Source organism: Phascolarctos cinereus, unplaced genomic scaffold, assembly GCF_003287225.1.
Source record: "Phascolarctos cinereus isolate Bilbo 61053 unplaced genomic scaffold, phaCin_HiC Scaffold_4;HRSCAF=312, whole genome shotgun sequence".
Classification (NCBI taxonomy): Eukaryota; Metazoa; Chordata; class Mammalia; order Diprotodontia; family Phascolarctidae; genus Phascolarctos; species Phascolarctos cinereus.
The window spans coordinates 573,899,843-573,919,331 of NW_027555847.1; the positions used below are offsets into that span (position 1 = coordinate 573,899,843).

A 19,489-nucleotide genomic window follows, 5' to 3' on the forward strand; every position below is an offset into this window, starting at 1 on the left:
TAGGTGGGTCACTTGGCATCTCTCCAGACATGTTTCTTGATCTGTTGGAATGAAATGGGGGGGAGGGGGAGGGAATGGCAGGATGGTGAACTAGACCGGATAATGTCTGTGGTTCCTTATAAGTCTAAAACTACAATTCTCTGAAAATGGAGACAATATTTGCATTACATATAGTTTGCTTTCAAATTAGCCAGCATTTCAGTAGTATTGAACAGATATTTGTCTATTGTTATTTTCTCAAATACCATCTCTAATATAGCAGTGTGATCAAGGACATCCCTTAACATGAACCTCAGTTTCCTCAACTGTGAAAAGGCAATAAAAATATCTCTAGTTCAATACTTTCCCAGGAATTATTATGAAGAGCAAATGACATAAAGTATGAGAAGTACTTTGCAAACCTTAAAGTACTATGTGTTGGTTCCTTTGTGATGGATTCAGTTGCCAAGGCCGAAGAATTCCTCACCTGGTGACTAACTTGCTGATAATGAACCTCTCTTTACTTAGCAAGATAGTTCCTCAAGCAGCAAGCACAATCTTTGCAACAGATGGTGCTCTGAATCTTTCTAGTTTGACAGATCTCTCCAGAATATGTGCTTTCCTGGCATGGCCTTTAAAAATCTATGGCCATTTCCACACTACAACGAGGCACAAGAGGAGGATTCTGACAAATTTAAAAAGAAAAGTCATGGGATAAAGACTAACAAATATATCCTACAGTATGGCTTACATCCAGGCGCTGAAATGAGGCACATCAAATTTGGCTCCACTGCCTTGCTGTTGTTATTTTGTTGCTTTTTATCCTCAACAAATAAGTATCCGAAGAAGTATCTGAGCAAGAATAATTATCAACTACCCATACCTCAGGAAAATGGGATCCTAACAAGCTGCCCTTATGAGATGGAAAGGTTTATAAAAGTAGCCTATGAGACAAATAAACAGAAAACACATCTTAAATCACATAAAAGTGTGAATCTACCTTCAAGGAGAAAAGAGTTAAAAGACAAAAGTTGGATAACAAGAAAATGTGAACAATAATATAAAAATAAAAGTGAGTACGTGTATTTAAATAAATTATTTTGAAGTTGAACAAGGAACCATTCCGTTCCCCACTGCACCCCACTTAAAATTCACTACTTGCTGACTCTAAACAAAGATAAAAATAACCTATAGTTAAAAATCAGTTTCAAAAATCTTTTTAGACATCACTGCAACAAAGCCATCACCAAACATCAAATATGAAGCCTTCTGTAATTACAGACTCTAATTAATACTTGACATTAATTGGTTCCTGAATTTTTTAGATGCAAAGCCAAATGAAAATCACTATTAAATTTATTTGGAGAGAACTTAAAATACACAAACCAAAATTTAAAAGTAGCCAAGGAACAGAATAAGAAAAATAGCCTATATTTATTAACTCCTCTGGAGATTCTTGGTAGCCTAGAATTTCCAAATAATATATCAATTCCATTCTTGTCTGCCTGCCAGAAGACAAGAAATAAATCAAGCTAAACAATACTGAAATTCCAAATGATATTAAGAATACTTAGATGTTTATTTAAATGATAAAAGATTTGATCAATTTCAACAGAAATGTTATATTTTATGGGGAGAAAAATCAAGAAAACATTAGTAAGCTACTTATAATGAAGAATTGGAAAAATATAATATCTGAGTATCCATACTGTTACATGAAAATAAAATTTCATTTATCTTATCATATTGGCATGTTAAATCAAGCCAGTATCAACAATGACAACTGAAATCACTTTTATCATAAATGACTACACCAAAATCAATGTAGTTCTCTGGGAGAACAGAGGTCAACAAAACAATAGTTAACTTTAAAATGGTTAACTTTATTAAAATTTCTAAAATATATCCTACATAACACCTAGATTATTTTCTGAGGGCAAGGATGTTTTGGCATTTCTTTTTATCTCCCATGCTTACTTAGCACTGGGGTCAGGAACATGTAAGTGTTTAATATATGCCTTTTGACTGTCTGAATGGACTTATTTCATCCAAGTTTTTACTTGTTTTGTCTGATCAATAAGGAACAGCAGCCTGTTAATATTCTAAAATGCTTGTTTTATTTTCTTTTTTCCCATCTCAAAAGATACTTCACCAAGGCCATATATCTTAACATGAAAAAAGCAAAAAATTGTAGCACTCAGCAACACCATTAACATTTCTGAGTCACAAAGGATTAACAGGCTGGACCCGAAGCAGATGCTGAGAAAAGCATCAGTAGAGGAGGAGACTACATATTTCAGACTATACTGCAGCTGTGAGGGATTGAAGCTGCTAACTGTAGAATCAAGCTCAGGAGAAACTCTGGGCACAGTTCCGGCATCCGAAATAAATTAAAGTAAACAGTGTTGCTCTCTCATCCACCCTGTTAGCAGCCTCTCAGCTAAGTCAGAGACCACACACTCAGACCACACAGGACCAGCTGAACTCTCTTGCACGCAACATCTAGAAGCTGTCACTCTGTGGAGGCACAACAGGGGTAGGGGGCATGGAAGTATGTGTGCACCTCATCCTATCTACAGCTGGCTAGGATATTGTGTGGTTTAGAGAAAAGGAAAGGGGGAAAAATCCATAAACCTTGCTGAGAAAACATACTGGTCGTGGCCTTTGGTAGTAATGACTTGTACTTCCCTTATACCAATTTAGTAGCTGATGAAGGATTAGCAAAGCATCTATTTAACATCAATTAACCTTCTATCTATCATATGTCAAAAGAAAGGTTTACTATTATAAAGAATTCTATTAAAAGAAATAATGAATGGCTACATTTTAAATATGTACGTTGTTATAAAATTAACAATCATTGCCATTATTGGTGAATTTTCTTAACTAACCTTTGCATCTTTTCAAGGATCAAAGCAAACTGTAGTCAATTGTAAAATTCAGTTTACTTAAACAACAAATTAAAATGTAAAATTTTTTAAAATAAGTATTGCAACCTTAGTTTTCCAAAATGTTTACTGGTAAGACAAAAAAAGGTAATTATTTCATCCAGACTTCATCCAGACTTTTTACAACTATTCATTTTAAAAGGCAGACTTTAAGTACGAAAAAACTTATCAATAAAAATAAGAACTTGAAAATAGGGTTTAAGTCAATAAAACAAATTTCTTACCACCACACACCATTCCTTGGGCTGGTTTCATTCTATCCAAAATAACTCCTGTACCAAAGGACTCTAGGGTGAGGCCAAGGATGGCACCCCTAAGGGGATTTATGAAGTGAAAAAGCTTGGAAAAGAACTGAGAAAGTGAATAAGGACATTATATATTGTCCTTGAGTCCTCAAAAACTCAGCTATAAGGACCAAAGTCCACTCTCTTGACTCCAAACATCTATTTATCCTCAGGGTACCTGGGTGGTGCAATAGATTCCTGGGCCTGAAGTCAGGAAAACTCATCTTTCTGAGTTCAAATCTGGCCTCAGATGCCTACCAGCTGTGTCACACTGCGCAAGTCTCTTAACCCTATTTACCTTAATTCCTCATCTGTAAAATGAGCTGGAGAAGGAAATGGCAAACCACTCCAGTATCTTTGCCAAGAAAACCCCAAATGGGATCATGAAGAGTTGGACACAACTGAAAAATGACAAAAAAACACCACCACCATCCCTAACCAGTCCAGGGTTACAACCTCCTATAGGTCACTTTTATTTCCATTAATTAGTTTCTGAGATGGTAGGTCAACAAGTCCTCCTACCCTAAATCCCAAGAAAAAATCCAAAGGGTAAAGGATGCCCAGAATAGTCCTTGGACAGGAGCACCCCAGGAAGTTTTCAGGGGGTGAAATTTGATGGAAACAGACTACTAGGTCCATCTCATCAAATAACCAAATCTGCAGGATAAAGAAAGAGTACAGACCTAACCTACTCAAAGTCAGGTTCAACTTCTCCAGAAACACTATGGACTAAAATAAGTGTTCTGAGGTACTCCTTAAAACAGTGATATACACTGGGGGCGACCTATAATCAAACTGAGCTCCTACGGATGGGATAAAGAACATCTGGTTTGTGAGAAGAGTCAATTCTCATAAAGTAATTTTTAAACAGGCTTCAATTTAATTGAAGTCTGGTGCCAAGGAGTTACCCCTCCCTTAGTTGATACCATCAATACTTTAAGGGAGGGAGTGGAAAATATCCATACCAACAGGACATCAGATCTTAGACAGAAATAATTTCCTGGAAAGTGGCTTTGCTATAACATAATAGGGAATAGGGGTGGGGGAAAGGACTCATGGCATTACCAGCACAGAATAAATAGGGCCAAGAGAGTCAAACACTGGTACAAGTTAAAAGCTGAAGAACTTAGTAAGGATTCTTGACATTCCACACTTAAAATCAAATAATGCAGTAGAAACTAGATGGGATATTAGAGATCATTTTAAGGAAACCCCCTCATTTTATAAATGAGGAAACTGAGGCCAAGAAATGTTAAGTGACTTCCTCAAAGTCACATAGTCTGCCAGGAAATGTTAAGCAAAAGAGAGAAAGGAAAAAGAACAAGAAGATTAATTTGAGAAATAAGAGAGGGAGGTGGGGCAGGGAGAGGAGGACAAGATTCTGATCTCTGTAGTCTATGGGGACCAGAGATTCTGGTTCATCTTATCTCAGGCCCTCTTCCTCTACCTACCTCCCTCTGTCCTTTCTTATTTTGCCTACCTCAGTTATTTACTTGGCTTTCCTTCTTCTTCCACTCTCTTTCATTTTCTATTGTCTTCTCCCTCCTCTCTTATGTTTCTAATTATTAAATTTTCAAAAGTAACTAAACTGACCACTTCACATTTCTCTCAAAAAAAAAATCAACTTCAAGTTGTTCTTTTTTTAATTTGTTATAAATCCTCAATAGATTTTTATGATATTCAGCAATTCTCAATAAGAAACAGACCTGTGATAGGGGATAGGTGTAGTAAGTTAAGAGGGAACAAAAGAATAATCACAAAAACATGACCCAGAAGCACAATGATATGGAAGGAGAAACACTAGAGCTATAATTAGAAATTTTTGTAACTGGAACAAGAGACAAGAAGGGTATCATTTAGTAGATGGTGGAAGACAGATAGCCAAGCTTCATTCTGGCTTTGAATTCCCAGCATCCAGCACAGTACCTTACACAACGAAGGAGCTTAATAAATGCTTGTTGTATTGGCTTGAGCATTGGCTTGGGGATGTGGGGAGTTAAAGGCAGGTAGGAAAAACAACTCACTCCAGTGGATCCTATAGTAGCTTCTAATCCAATCCAAAAAGCAAAACTGTTGGTGGGTTGTAGCAGGAAGAGACATGGAGAGTATTAGACAAAAATCTGAAGTAGAAAATAGGTAAAGTTTGAGGAACAACAACTAGTCTAGTCTGGCTATAAGACAAACTACATATGTGGGGATGGTGGGAAGAAGGGTGGGAGGCAGCAGTCACTGAAGGTTTCTGGGATGGGAAAAGTACCTGTGTTGGGGTGCTTGGGTGCTTATGCTTGGGTGCTTGTACTTGGGCCCCAATTTCTCCCTAGCCTCAGAAACACTGTCCCTTGATAATCATTTAAGATCAATTGAGCCCCAATAAGGGCCAAAAACCTAAATTAATCTTTTTCTCTCTGAGTGAACTAAAGACACCCCTTCCTGTGTCAGCAAATTCCAGGACCAGATAGAGCTGATCAGTATTCTTCCTGTTTGTTATCACTGGGCCCAGGATGTCTGGGACCAGATACTCTCTGGAATAATGGGACTTTTCTTATCTTGAGTTTCAATTGAGAACTGACCACTCCCTAACCACTCCCTAATCCCACCCTGAATCCCCTAGTTAGCATATTTGACATATGTTTTATTGTACTCTATCCTATATAAACTTTAACTGTACCTCTCTAAGGTTGCAGGATCCTTAAGAATCCTTGCCTGCTGAAAAGCGTTAACAATAAATCTTTGCCACCTTGGGTCAAAGAATGCTTGAGTCTGTGAATTCATTCCAGACGGCCCGTCCTGTGCTCTGGTCTTTGAGGGGTCACAACCTCTCAACCTCTCAGCCCGCAACATTTATGGCACCCAACATGGGGCTAGTCTGAAGTCTCAAGCCTTCTTCGACTCCCCGCGCTCCTCTCACCCTGTAGTTGGGTCATCCCTCAAGCACCTACTAAGGCTTGCTGGGGCTGGGTCGAGCCTGCAACAGGCTCTAGCGGATTTCCCTGTTGACAACGGACGCCTTGGTGGGAACTTCTGCGGGGTTTTTCTCCCTCACCAGGACACTGGTCCAGGTGAGTCCTTCTCTTTTTGTTTCTGTTTTTTAAGGCTTATAGGCAAAGAGGATGGGCCCAATCTCCCTCTACACCTTGAGATTTGCCCCTAGGTTGTCTTTTACACAATTGGAGAAAGCTCATTCTCCAAAACCTTAAGAAAAATTTTTTGCCTGGTCTCCATAAGATCTGGAGAATCACGAAAAATTGTTTTGTATAGGGGAAGTCTCTCTGAGTTTCTGGAGTATCCCTGTCATTATCATGTTATCTGTTCTGTGTTTGTGTTTGTCTGTGTGGTGTGTGTCCGTGTGTAATCTGAAACCCTTTGCAGCCAGGGCTGTAGCTGGACTCTGGAATGCTGGCGTTTTTTTCTTCTTTCTCTCCCTCCCTGATAACAGCAGCTTCAGAGGAGTGGGTGGATGAGAAAGAGAGGAAAAATACTTTATTATTTAGGTTACATGATTGGTAAAAAGTAAGTTAAGAAGGATCCTCGAAGTGTCAGGTCAGAAATAGAAAGAAATTAGATATGTGCAGTTTTAAAGGGACTTTAATCAGAGTCCATCAGAGGGATAATTAGATAGAAGGCAAGAAGGTTTAAGCATGTAGGAGAGAGGAGTATGTGTAGAAAGCTTAAGGAAGGTATAATTTATTTACACAGTGTGAATAGAGGTTTGAGAGTAAAAAGGTTTTGAAACTTTTGGAGAATTGTTAAAAAAAATTCTTTCTCCCTTCTCTCTTCACATTCCAACCTTGGCCAAGTTGTTAAATGTGGAAGAGAGAAAGGTGAGGAAAGAAGAGGTGAATCTTTTCCCAATTTTTTCTGCCTCTCATAAAAAAGTTTTTGTGTACCAGAACACAACCAAAAGGTAATTTAATTCATTCTGGTAATATTTCAAATGAAATGTGATGCTCTTAATTTAATGCTTAAGACAGAATTTATTATACTGTTTGGAAGTAAAGTAAATTGGGAAAATGTATGGATCTGAAATTTGCTAACTGGGTGATATTAAGCAAGTTACCTCAGTTTATCTCACATGATTGGAAGGTACCTAAGACAATGCCTGGTAGAGGGCAGACACTATAAATGTTAACTACTGTTATTAGTTCCTTAATTAGATGTGACCAGTATGCAATGTCAATGGTGAAGAGATGCCTGATTTTCTTTGTAAGGAAATTTGGAAATGCATTCAACAGAATTGGAGTCATCAGATTGGTAAACTTTTGTATTGTTTTGTCAAGCAGTTTTTCACAACTTGGATGTTATTAAAGTGTGAACTTAGAGAAACTACAGTGGGAAAACTGCAAAACCAGTTATATTATTTTGTCAGCCCTGCTAACCCTGTCCTGTAATGTTTTATAACTGTCATTTAGTAAACTAGGTACTTCCACCTTTACCTGTAATTAAAGAAGGGCTTATAGCTAAAACAATCTACCACTTATGAAAGTTACAAGATTGTTAACTAAGTTATTTGAAGTTACTGTTTTAATGTTAAAACCTAGAATTGTTAATTGATTACTGTGTGAAAAGGTGGGGATTTGGTAAAAGCCTTATCCAGATCAGTTCTGCCTATTCAAAACAGTCCTCTTTGGGATAAAGAAGTCGGCAGGCAGGGGCACCAGGATTAGCCCCTCCCTGGGGTATATGGCAATTCCCCTTATTTTGTAAACCTGCCAAGGTCCCTGGAAAAAATCTGTGTGGGCAAGATCATCTGCTCTGAGAAGAGAACTTGTTTGGAGTTCCTAAGCAATGAACTTGACTTGCTGAGAAGTTGCAAGTTTATGTACAGTAGATAGAAATGATTTCTAGTGATTGGCTTTAACACCAGGACAAGTTTAAGTTTGAGAAAGAAAGATGTTAAGTGAAATCTCTTATGTATGTGAGTCCTGGTAAATCTTTATTGCTTATTGCAACTCCATGGGAGAAAAATTAACTGTTATCTGGCTTTAAGCTGTGATTAGTGAAACTTGCTGTTTGAGTTAAAAGGCTCTTGGGACTATAACTAATTTTGTTTTCAGTTTGAATTTGGGGTATAATTGTCTGCGTTAAATCAGTATCAGAAATGCCACAAGCTACTCAGAACAGGTGGATGTCTGCATCTGGGAAAAAGCTGTGAGGACAATCTTAGCCTCAATCTAGGATGGGATCCTCCTGGCTCAGTTTCCCCATTGTGTTCCTTTGAGAAGGAATGTTTCCCACCTGACTATTCCTGAGTCTGGCTATGATGTGGAATTGATACTGCATGACTGGAGAACTGTAACTGTTATCTGAATTCAAACAGAGCTAAGGATTTTCTATCCTGTCATATTTGGATGTCACATGTCCCTCTGCCTTTTCCTTTTATGGTAGATTTCTCTGATCAGAGCAAGTGGTCAGTAAAAGACATCAGCACAATATAAGTATGTGAGATCTTGCTGTTTTGATCTGAATTTGTAAGTCATCCCATGGCCTAAGTATAAAATTAGTGTTTGAATTTATCATATGTAGAAGATTCAATTTCTGGTGTGTAATTGGAGAAGGATAAACAAGCTTGCGGAACAAGATTGTGTATCTATTCAGTTGTGAGGTTAAAGTTAGGAACCTCTTTTGTTTAAGGCAGTTTTTGCAAGAGCCCCCCTCCCCAATGTAACCACCTCAGAGGTCTTTGCCACCCCTTTTGTACTGGCCACTCCTTTTTAGGAAAATTTTTCTATCTCAACATCCTGTTTCTCAACAGGGAATTATTCCCTTGCTTGGGAGACAAGTTCTATGGCCACCATACAGGTAAAGGCCCTTGCCAGGGGAGGGACTGTAAATGTCTCTTGCTGGTCTCTTGACTTGCACCACCTGTAATGATGCCTCCAGTGATGTGTCCCCAGAACTTTACCTCTGCCAGCCGTACCACCTGTTCTGAGGGAACACTCCCTACTTGCACCTATGACCAAATTCTCCAGCCACTCTCCTAGCAGGTATTTCTTATTTAACCTTCCTAGTTGACACACAATGTTACTGCCCCTTCTAGCTGTAACACTCTTATTGATCTTTTGAAAGTTTCTCTCTTACCTGTAATATTGGCATGTAATCATAGTGATCCATAGGGGCATCCATGCTGAGTATCTTTTATAAACAGGTCCCATCTGTACCCCTAAGGGATACTTCTTCCTTTGTGGGATGGGTGGTGAGGAATAAGTAAAGCAAAATGCCACTACTTGGCAGGACCCCAGGACTGTTGTTCTGGCCACCCAGTGTTTAATACCTTGTAAGGATTTTGGTGTGTGCTCCCTTGGATTTTTGGCACCACCTCTGACCATTTTCAATATTACTAACCCAGCACCTCCACCCTAAAAAGAGGGAAGCATGGGTTCTAGGACAATGTTCTCTGGTACCTTAAAAAGGGAACAGAGTATCTCATGCCTTGGTATGGACATTTACAACATGAGTTCATTCTTTCAAATGTGACAGGGACCATTCACCAACTGGCAAATGACACAGCTTATGGTCTCTGGGACATTCAGCAGCATCTGGATTCCCTGGCAAATGTGGTCCTGGATAATCAGATAGGTTTGGATTATCTACTTGCCCTGTGCCCTGGCCAACACCTCCTGCTGTATGTATATTAACAACTCTCAATAGGTGGAGCTCAATAGGACTAGAGAAAGTCACCTGGATGTGAGACATCCATAACAACCCTTAGTATACCAGTACATCCTCTTCTTGGGGATCCTGGCTTCTTTCTATGTTAACTACTATTCTTGTCCCACTCCTGATTATATTCCTTTTACTTCTTTTTGGCCATTGTCTGCTTAATCTCCTTGCCAGATTTGTCCCGTCTAGGCTCAGTGCCCTCCACTTCCAGATGACTGCTCAGACTGGGTACCAATATCTGTCAGAGACCTCAACCCATCACCCCTTGGACCTGGCATCGGCAAAGTTCCACACACTGGCTAGAGAACCGACTCCTTGACCAGAGGGACCCCAGGAGGCAGGAACAGCTCTACGCCCAAACCCAGCAGGAAGCAGTTTCAGAAGCTGAGACCATTGTCCCTAACCCCAAAAGATTCTGGGTCTCATCTGTTTAAGGGGGAATGTTGGGGTGCTTGAGTGCTTATGCTTGGGTGCTTATGTTTGGGTGCTAGTACTTGGGCCCCAATTTCTCCCTAGCCTCAGAAACACTGTCCCTTGATAATCATTTAAGATCAATTGAGCCCCAATAAGGGCCAAAAACCTAAATTAATCTTTTTCTCTCTGAGTGAACTAAAGACACCCCTTCCTGTGTCAGCAAATTCCAGGACCAGATAGAGCTGATCAGTATTCTTCCTGTTTGTTATCACTGGGCCCAGGATGTCTGGGACCAGATACTCTCTGGAATAATGGGACTTTTCTTATCTTGAGTTTCAATTGAGAACTGACCACTCCCTAACCACTCCCTAATCCCACCCTGAATCCCCTAGTTAGCATATTTGACATATGTTTTATTGTACTCTATCCTATATAAACTTTAACTGTACCTCTCTAAGGTTGCAGGATCCTTAAGAATCCTTGCCCGCTGAAAAGCGTAACAATAAATCTTTGCCACCTTGGGTTAAAGAATGCTTGAGTCTGTGAATTCATTCCAGACGACCCATCTTTGTACTCTGGTGTTTGAGGGGTCACAACCTCTCAACCTCTCATCCCGCAACACCTGTGCATCAAAGAAGACTTAGGCAGCACTGTGAAAGATGGACTAGAAAGGGGTAAGACTGTTGTCAGGGAAGCTATTACACTTCCTTGGGTAAGAAATAATGAAGTCCTGAACTAGGACAGGTAACTGTGGGAGAGGAAAGGAGGGGACCAATAGGATAAATTTATAGGACCTGATCAATTGATGGGGGAGGCCTCAGGGTTAAAGGTAAATTAAAAAATGATAACATAGGTATCCCTCATTTTAAGTAAATGAGAAGTACAAAATTTAAAATATGGATTAAATGAAATTGATAACTAAATTATTTTATGGAACAGAAGATCTGAACCTTAGGCATTTTCAGCCTAGAAAACACGTCTTCAATATTAACAAAATGTAAGAGTTGGGTTCTTCTGGCATTGCAAGGTTTGGGTTGAGGGAAGAATTCAGAGAATTCCTCATTTAAAATGAGGAGATCTCTAAGAATGGGCAAAATTCCCATGAAATAGAAGAGGTGGCCAATATGAGAAACAGAAGTCACTGAGTCAGGAAGATGTTGCAAAGTTCTCGAAATACTTCTGGAAGAAAGAACATTACTGCTACAACAGTAACATTATAAGAAAAATAGCAGGAGAAGGCTAGTAATTCATATGAAATTATATCCAAGAAGGAAGCCAGCAATAAAACCCATCGCCTCATATGTCTATAGGAAAAATGCACATATAAAAACTCTTTAACAATTATCGCTATTCAAAAATGGAACTGGCTATCTCTGAAGATAGCATGCTATGGATATTTTCACATGGAAGTTGAATGACTGCTTGTTAAGAATATTATGAAGGTAATTCCTGTTTAGGTATGTTCTAGATTAAATTATCATCATGGTCCCTTCCAGTTCTGAAGCGCTGACATTTGTTCTGTGTTTTTCAGGTCAAAATCTAAAAGATAAGAATATCAATAACCATCAAGTGAAAGATGATCACTGATTCTTTTATACATAGGGAAGTGATCAATAAGTTTCAGCATTTCAAGCAATGTTGTTGTCTCTGAGGTTTTAAGTCTAGATGACTGGAAGAACAATGGTACCATCAATAAAAATAATTACAAAGAAGGAAGATTTTGAAGATTTCTAGAAAAAGACTCATTTGGATATGTTTAGTTTAAGATGGTGGCACAATATCTTTATCTATCTGGCATTAAGATGTGATACATACAGAGGTGATAACAGTTCACCGGAGTAAATATGATCACCGTATTTCATCAAATATAATCACAGAGTGAGGCTTAGGACAGAGAATTGGAAATATAATTACAATCAGCAGACTAGAGAAAGAGGGCTCAAAAAGATAAAGAGAATGAGAATACATTATCAAAAAAATCCAAGAAAAGATATAGTGAAGGGTAGTCAACAGTATCAAATGTTGCTAAGGAATCAAGGAGAATGTAAGATAAAAAAAAGTCAATGGATTTGGCCATAAGCAAATCAATAACGACCTGGGGGTGGAAGGTAGGGGGTAAGGAAAAGAGTTGGAAGGGGAGGAGGGGAACAGTGTCTTAGTACAGCAATGGTGTCAACAAAAATTGATCCCTGCTGGCCACATACCAACTTAGAAAACCACAAATTAATATTTTCTATGTTATACTCTATTTTTATTTGCTTTGTTAAACATGTTTCAATTACATTTTGATACCTCTGCAGTACAGCCTAAGGACAGAAGTCAGACAGCAATGGGTTCAAGGATACCTAGGTGGTGAGACAAAGTATAGACTATTCTTTCTGGAAGTTTATCCACATACATAGCAAAATGCCTTCTTTTAATTATAAAGGATAGAAATCTTTGTAAAACCGATGCATTACTCTCTGATTCAGTGATATCTCTAGACCCCAAGGAAGTCAAAGATAAAAAGGAAAGCCTCCCATATGCCAAAATACTCAGAGTAATATTTTTCTAGTAACAAAACAAAACAAAAAAAAAAACCTGAACAAAGTAGGTGCCCACCAAATGGGGGAAATTAATGAACAAACAGTGGCATATGAATGCAATAGATTACTACTGAATTTCAAGAAACTATGAACATAAGGAATTCAGAGAAACTTGAGAATTTTTTAAGGACCCTGGCAGTCAAATTCAAATTAACTGTAATGACCAATCGTTTTCCTGGAGAATGGATAATGAAATATGTTTCCGTTTTCTCAAGAAAAAGGTGGAAGCCCACAGAAAGGGTGCATACAATCTGTCTAACTGTTTTTGTTATAAGGGAGAGTTACACTAAGGGGAAAGTGGTGCCTAACAGCAAACTACTGGTTTAAAAAACAAAAGGCATCACTAACATTTTAAAAATAAAATGTATAATGTTTCTCTTTCTTAAGTAAAGTATATTAAACCTCTTCTCTGCTAATGATTATGTTTACAAAAATCAAGTATTATACCACGTTGCAAGATGGTGTGATTCTTTCAGAAACTACTGAGGCATTTGAAAGCATAAAGTGTTGTCCCTATACTAAATTGTCCCTGTGAGTTTTTGTCTGTTTTCATTTTCTGTCTTCTTTAAATTGTCACTTCTCCATGCAACTGTCATTTTTGTCTGTCCTCTGTGCCCATTTCTAATTTGTTAGTTCTAAACGGATAACTAGGCACATTAAAACTTCATGTAAAGTAAGAATTAAGAAATAACAAGGACTACCAGTAGCTCTCTAGGAATACATTTTAGTAAAGGGAATTTTAGTGCAGACTATGTAGCATTAATTTTGAGGTTTAGAGGCCTTTTCTCCCCCTTCTTGATTCTCAGCTGTGTTCTGTATCAGTGAAATACTATTGTAGCAAAATATTACCTCGGCCACATAGAGCTATCATTGCATATCTGATTTAAAACCAGGACAAAGTAATCCAGGGTCCTTAGTTTTCAAGAAAAACAGAATTCCTAGAAAGTTATTTAACACACTGTTAATGTTATGAAATTCAGCTACCTAACAGTATAAAGAAATATCACACAATAGAAGACAGTCAATCATAGAGCTCAAAAACAAAATACATTTAAAAAAACAATCTGAACTATAGAAATCCATAATCTGTAACCTCTTTTAATCTTGAGAAGTAAACAACAGGCATTGCTGGAAGGCTTAACACATCCAGAACACTTCCAATCTACAAGAATTCTTTACTGTCTATCAAATTAAGTTCTAACTCCTTTGACTGACTTTTGCCATATTTTCTGACCCTATTCTACCTAATCAACCTTAAAAGGTACATCATACTATCTCCCAATGAGTTTATGCTTATTCCTCTTTCCAGGCCTTTGCTCATGTTATCTGTCCCTGCAAAGTCCTCACTTTCTACCCATCCAATTATCCAAATACTACCCATTCTTTAAGATACAGATCAAGTCTCTGTCATAGAGATCTCTGATTTTTTTAATTCACTGCATTTGTAGGCAGCACCACCACTGAGGAATTTTTAATTATTATCTAACCAATAAACAGGAACCTTCCTTCAAAGTTATTTCAAATACACCACCATTGCCACTATTTCACCTGGCAGCTATAAGTAAAATACTTGGTAAATTTTAAAGTGCTATAAAATCAGTCTTAAAGCAATTATTAAGCACATACTGTGTGCCTTTTACTATGCTAAGCTATGGAGATACAAAGAAAGGCAAAGACCTGAGCCACTTTAATAAGGGAGACAATATACATATATGTAAACGCATACAAAATATATACACAGCAGAAAGATAATCTAGGAGGAAGGTACTGACAACTGCAGGGATCAGGAAAAGCCTCCTGCAAAAATGTGAGATATATTTTATATATATATATATATATATATATGTATATATATAAAACCTGTATTAAAACAATATTTTTGATTGACTCAAAGAGAGAAAGAGGGAAAAGATAGGAGAGGAAGAATAAATAGGTGAGGAAAAGAGCAGGGAATAGAAGAATAAAGGAAGGATAAATGGAAGAGAAAGGGATATGGTGTTAAGTAGTTGAGTATTCCCAACAATTCCTCTAGTGTTAATTAATGGCAATAGAACATTCATTCCATGTAGTTATATCCTACTCCCTCCTCTCTCAAACCCTCCCTGGATCCCAACATATAAATTAATGATGTTTTCATTTAGAAAATCAATTCTGGATACTCTGGTTGGATCTGGTTACCTTTATCTTCTCTCTCTGACTCTGAAGTAAAAGGAACAGCATTTCTCTCAAGGGCAACACACTTCTACTGAATGAAATTATTTAATTTAATACCTATACTGAAACCTCCTTCAGTGATTACCTTCACTTGACAACTATATGCCTTTCCAACTCAATTTACTGAATATCAATTACATTCCCCATTGCCTCCTGCATCCTAAACTTGTTTCATGTACTCAAATGCAATTCAAAAAGTATTATGAAATCAACTTCTAAGACAATAGTTCTAAATGCATTTCATTTAGGAAAGAAAATCCTTAATATTAAAATTCTATTGCAGAAATGTTTAGGAGTTAACGGGAGTGGCAGAGCATCTTCTGCTTCCTTTCAGTCATTTGATTAAAATTCTACTTATTCAAATTTGAAACTTCTCACCCAAGAAGGTACACAGAGAGTTTTGGATTCACCTATTACTATCTCTGAGAGCTAGAAGGCTTCTAGTTCTTTTGCCATAAAAAGTCACTTATCACAAATCTATCCCCATAATTTCCGGTGCAGTGGAAAAAACACTGCACTAAAGAACCCAAGTTCCTACCAGATCCACCATTTACTAACTATATGATTGTGAACAAGTCTCTGAGTCTCAATTTACTCTGCTGTAAAACTGGGATTAATAATACTTGTACTACCTATCTCACAGGATTATTATGAGAAAAGTTCTGTGTAAACTAACAATACACATAACCAATACACATCTTTGCAGAGGTTGATCTTTAATCACTGAATGGATGTTGCCTCAGTCAAAGTGAGAATTCAGAAAGGCCTTAGCTTGAAAAGGCCAAGGTCCCTCACTACATCCTGGGCCATCTCCAGCTGTCCTGATCTGTATCTGGCCACTGGACCCAGGTGGCTCTGGAAGAGAAAGTGAGGCTTGGTGACTTTGCACAGCCCTCCCTCACTCAAATCCAACTCACTTACAAGTCATGGATGGCATCATCTTCCTTAAGTCATGGCCCTTTTTGAGAAGGACAAACCACACGCAACTATCAGTACTGAACTTTCAGTGTGGTGCAACATATAGTGTTAAGGTGCTCATCATCATCACTGCGAAAAAAAAATTAAATTCTTTGTAAGTTTACTCATGTACTAAAAGGTCTTTCACATAATGTAAAATTTCCAAAATATCAGGTTGATTTCTGCAAAAATATGTAAATTACTTGTTGGCCATTTAAAGAGTAAGTCTTCAAGAATAAACTCTAGATATCAGGAAAGCACATCTCACAGAGAACACTGTAAGAGCTGAGGTAGAACAGGTTAAGAATTTTCTGTCTTTGAGGGGTTAGATCAAGAAACTAAGTGATTTGCTTTTATATTAGATGCCAATCAAAGCAAACAAAGGTTTTGTTTTTTGTTTTTTTTCAGATGTTATTTCTCAAAGGGCTTGAGCCTACGAAGGCGCCAGTCACTACTCAGGTTCAGCTTCTTGCACAGTTAGAGAAATCAAAGTCAGCCCTTCAAGGAAACAGCCACCGTGATGACAATCTCACACTAGGGGCGAGGGCAGGGGGAGGAACTGCCAGCAGAAGGGGGTGTGTTTGTGGTCACAAACCAACCACAACCAAGCTCCGGAGCGGCCAGGACACCCACCCCAGCTCAGGTAAGAAGGAGGCGTGTCTAGAGGGTGCAGGAAGAGACAGCTGCGGATACCTCCAATCCCCCGCCCCCCAAGTGAATGGGGGGGGGAGATCACAGACTTAGCTCAAGAAGGGACCTCAAAGGGAGACCTCCACCCCCGCCATTTTATAGAAGAGGAAACTGGGGCCCCTACAGGCGAAGTGACAAGTCTAAAATCACACAAGGAAAGACATGCCAGTCAAAATTTGAACCCAGGACTTTGCGGTCCATATCCAGCGATCCCTCCGCCGCTTCCTGAGAGGGCTCAGACGCCGGCCAGTCTCCTCACAGTCTAGCAGGGCAGGGAAGACCAAGCCTCGGACGCCTTTTCCTTTCCCTTCGTCGCCTCCAGCGCTCCTTCGGGCCTAGGACCAGACCGGCCACCCGCTGCGGCCTCCCTCCATCCCGCAGCTGCCCTACGGTGCCCCCCGCCCAGACCGAGGCGCAGGTCCCATCCCAGGTCCCGATCTGACCCCGTTCTGGTTGATACCTGCGCCGCCGCCGCCGCCGCCACAGCCACAGCAGCCGCCTCCCCTTCTGTGGCTTCCGCGAAGCTCTTCACTTCCGCCCACAGCGAAGCCAGAGGACATCGATCAGCCCTGTAGTCGAGCGTCGAATGTTCGATCGGTCTGCCTTCAGTCTCTCTTTTCTGTTAAAGGCTCCCAACTGCGCATCCTCCGTCCTCCGTCAGCAGTTTCACTCAGTCGCGGTGCTCCGCGGCGGTCTGTTCCGGACCTTGGAGCTAGGAGCGTCGTCTCCAAGCTAGCTCGACCCCACTGCTGATCAGCCGAGCCCCGGATGGCGAACCTGCCCCGTAGTGGGAATGGGTTTGCACGGTCGCGGTGTTGAAAGGAGTGAAACAGGGAGGAAGAGAGAACTGACAGCTTTCCAGGAAGACTGCCTGGAGCTGCAAAAATTCCGATTTTACAGACAAGGGAAACAGCCTGGAACCTATGGTCAAGACTTAAAGCTGAAAGCAGGAGCATATTGATAAATGTTCAACACCCGGCTGGGGGGGGGGCGTAGATGTACACCGGACGCACTCTTAAGTTTAATTTTATTTAAGTTTAATATTATTGACATTTTCTCCTTCATTTTAAGTCTAGACAATCAAGAAAGCAAGATCTGTGTTTTCAGATTTACAAGGTGTAAATGTTTACACTGAAAATGTAGCAATGGGCTGAGAGGATCCCTGGCTGGAAAGCACTTTAGTGATCATTCATCTAGTTCAAGGATTCTTAACCTGGAATCTAGGGTCCCCTTGGGATGGATTCAGGAGGTCTTTGAACTTGAATAGGGAAAAAAATACATCATTATTTTCACTAACTTCTGATATTTAGCATTTCCTTCAATTATTTAAAAACAATATTCTGAGTATGGGGTGTATAGGTTTCAACAGACTGTCAGAGGGGTTCATAACATACAAAAAAAGGTTAAGAACCCCTATCTAGTCCAACTGTTCAAGTTCCAAATGAGGTATGGGGGAAGGGGCGGTGTAGTATGGTACAATGGAAAGAACTCTGGCTTTGGAGTCAGAGGACTTGGACTGAGATCTTTCCTCTGATGCTTACTACGTATATGACCTTGGGCAAGTCGCTTAAATTTCCTGGTCCCCAGTTTCCTTATCTGAAAAATGGCCACTGAGTTCCCTTCTAGCCCTACACTTACAGTCCTAGGAAACTGAGGAGAGCTGTACTTTAGAAGCAGAAATAACACCTGGTTTGGAGTCAGAGGGCTAAGGTTCCTGTTTCTGTCTCTGTGAAGTAGTTTCTCTGGGCATCAGTTTCTGCCTTTGTAAAATGGATTGAAGGGGAGAATGAAATGACCTACAAGCCTTCTTCCAGGTATTTACTATGAGTGAGACACTATGCTAAGGTCTTGGAGAATACAGATAAAGGTAAAAATTGTCTCTGGCATCAAGGAGTTTCATTTCTAATGAGGGAAACAACATTCCAAGATAGAAGATAATTGCAGAATAGATGGACAGTAACCTTAGGAGGGAATCTCTAACAGCTGGGAAGGGAATGAGCATTTATTAAGCACTCCCTATATGTTAGGCACTTTACAGATACTATCCTCATTTGATCCTCCTAACAACCGTGTGGGGTAGGTGCCATTATGGTCATTTTACAGTTGAGAAAACTGAGACAGGCTGAGGTGAAGTGACTTGCTCAAGGTCACCCAGTTAGTATTTGAGGTCAAATTTGAACTCAGGTCTTCCTGACTCCAGGCCCAGTTCTCTATCCATGCTGCCACTAGTCTGCCTGGGGATACCAGGGGTGTCTTCCTGCGGAGTATGGTGTTTAAATTATGCCTTGGGGGAAGCCAGGGATTCTGAGTTGCTGAGTTGAGGAGGGTAAACATTCCAGGGATGGAAACAGCCAGTGCAAAGGTAAAAAAAATGGGAGAAGAGGTATTGAGTGTAAAAGTAACAGCAAGTAGAACCATGCAGTTTTATGGACAGGAATAAAATGTAAAAAGACTGGGAAGGTGAGAAAGGGCTGGTTGTAAAGAGCTTTAGGTGCCAAGCAAAGGACTTCATGAGGTGATAGGAAGCCACTGGATTTAATTAAGTATGGAGGTAGCATGAACAGACCCACCCTTTAGGAAGATCACTTTGACAGCTGGGTGGAAGCTAGACTGATTTATCCAAGCATATTTCTTATCCAAGCACTGTTGGAATTTGAACACATGTCTTATGGCTACGATTCTTTCCACTATTTTAAGTGATGTGACTTGCCTAAAGTCAGTTAAGTGGCAAAACCAGGATTTGAACTTAAAATATTCT

General features: G+C 39.5%; 1 protein-coding gene across 6 annotated transcripts in view; it reads right to left on the reverse strand.

Moving 5' to 3' along the window:
• The window catches only part of EXOC2 (exocyst complex component 2), a 238,954-nt gene extending 221,655 nt beyond the window's left edge, over positions 1-17,299 (reverse strand). For 5 of the 6 annotated variants that reach the window (XM_020976652.2, XM_020976651.2, XM_020976649.2 and 2 more), the window contains exon 1: positions 17,192-17,299. In XM_020976652.2, coding sequence (XP_020832311.2) covers positions 17,192-17,291 — 100 coding nt within the window. In that variant the 5' untranslated portion in view covers positions 17,292-17,299. Of the gene's footprint in view, positions 1-16,005; positions 16,132-17,191 lie in introns of all 6 variants that reach the window. The other variant, XM_020976650.2, reaches the window with a different exon arrangement.
• Between the last annotated feature and the right edge of the window lie 2,190 nt (positions 17,300-19,489).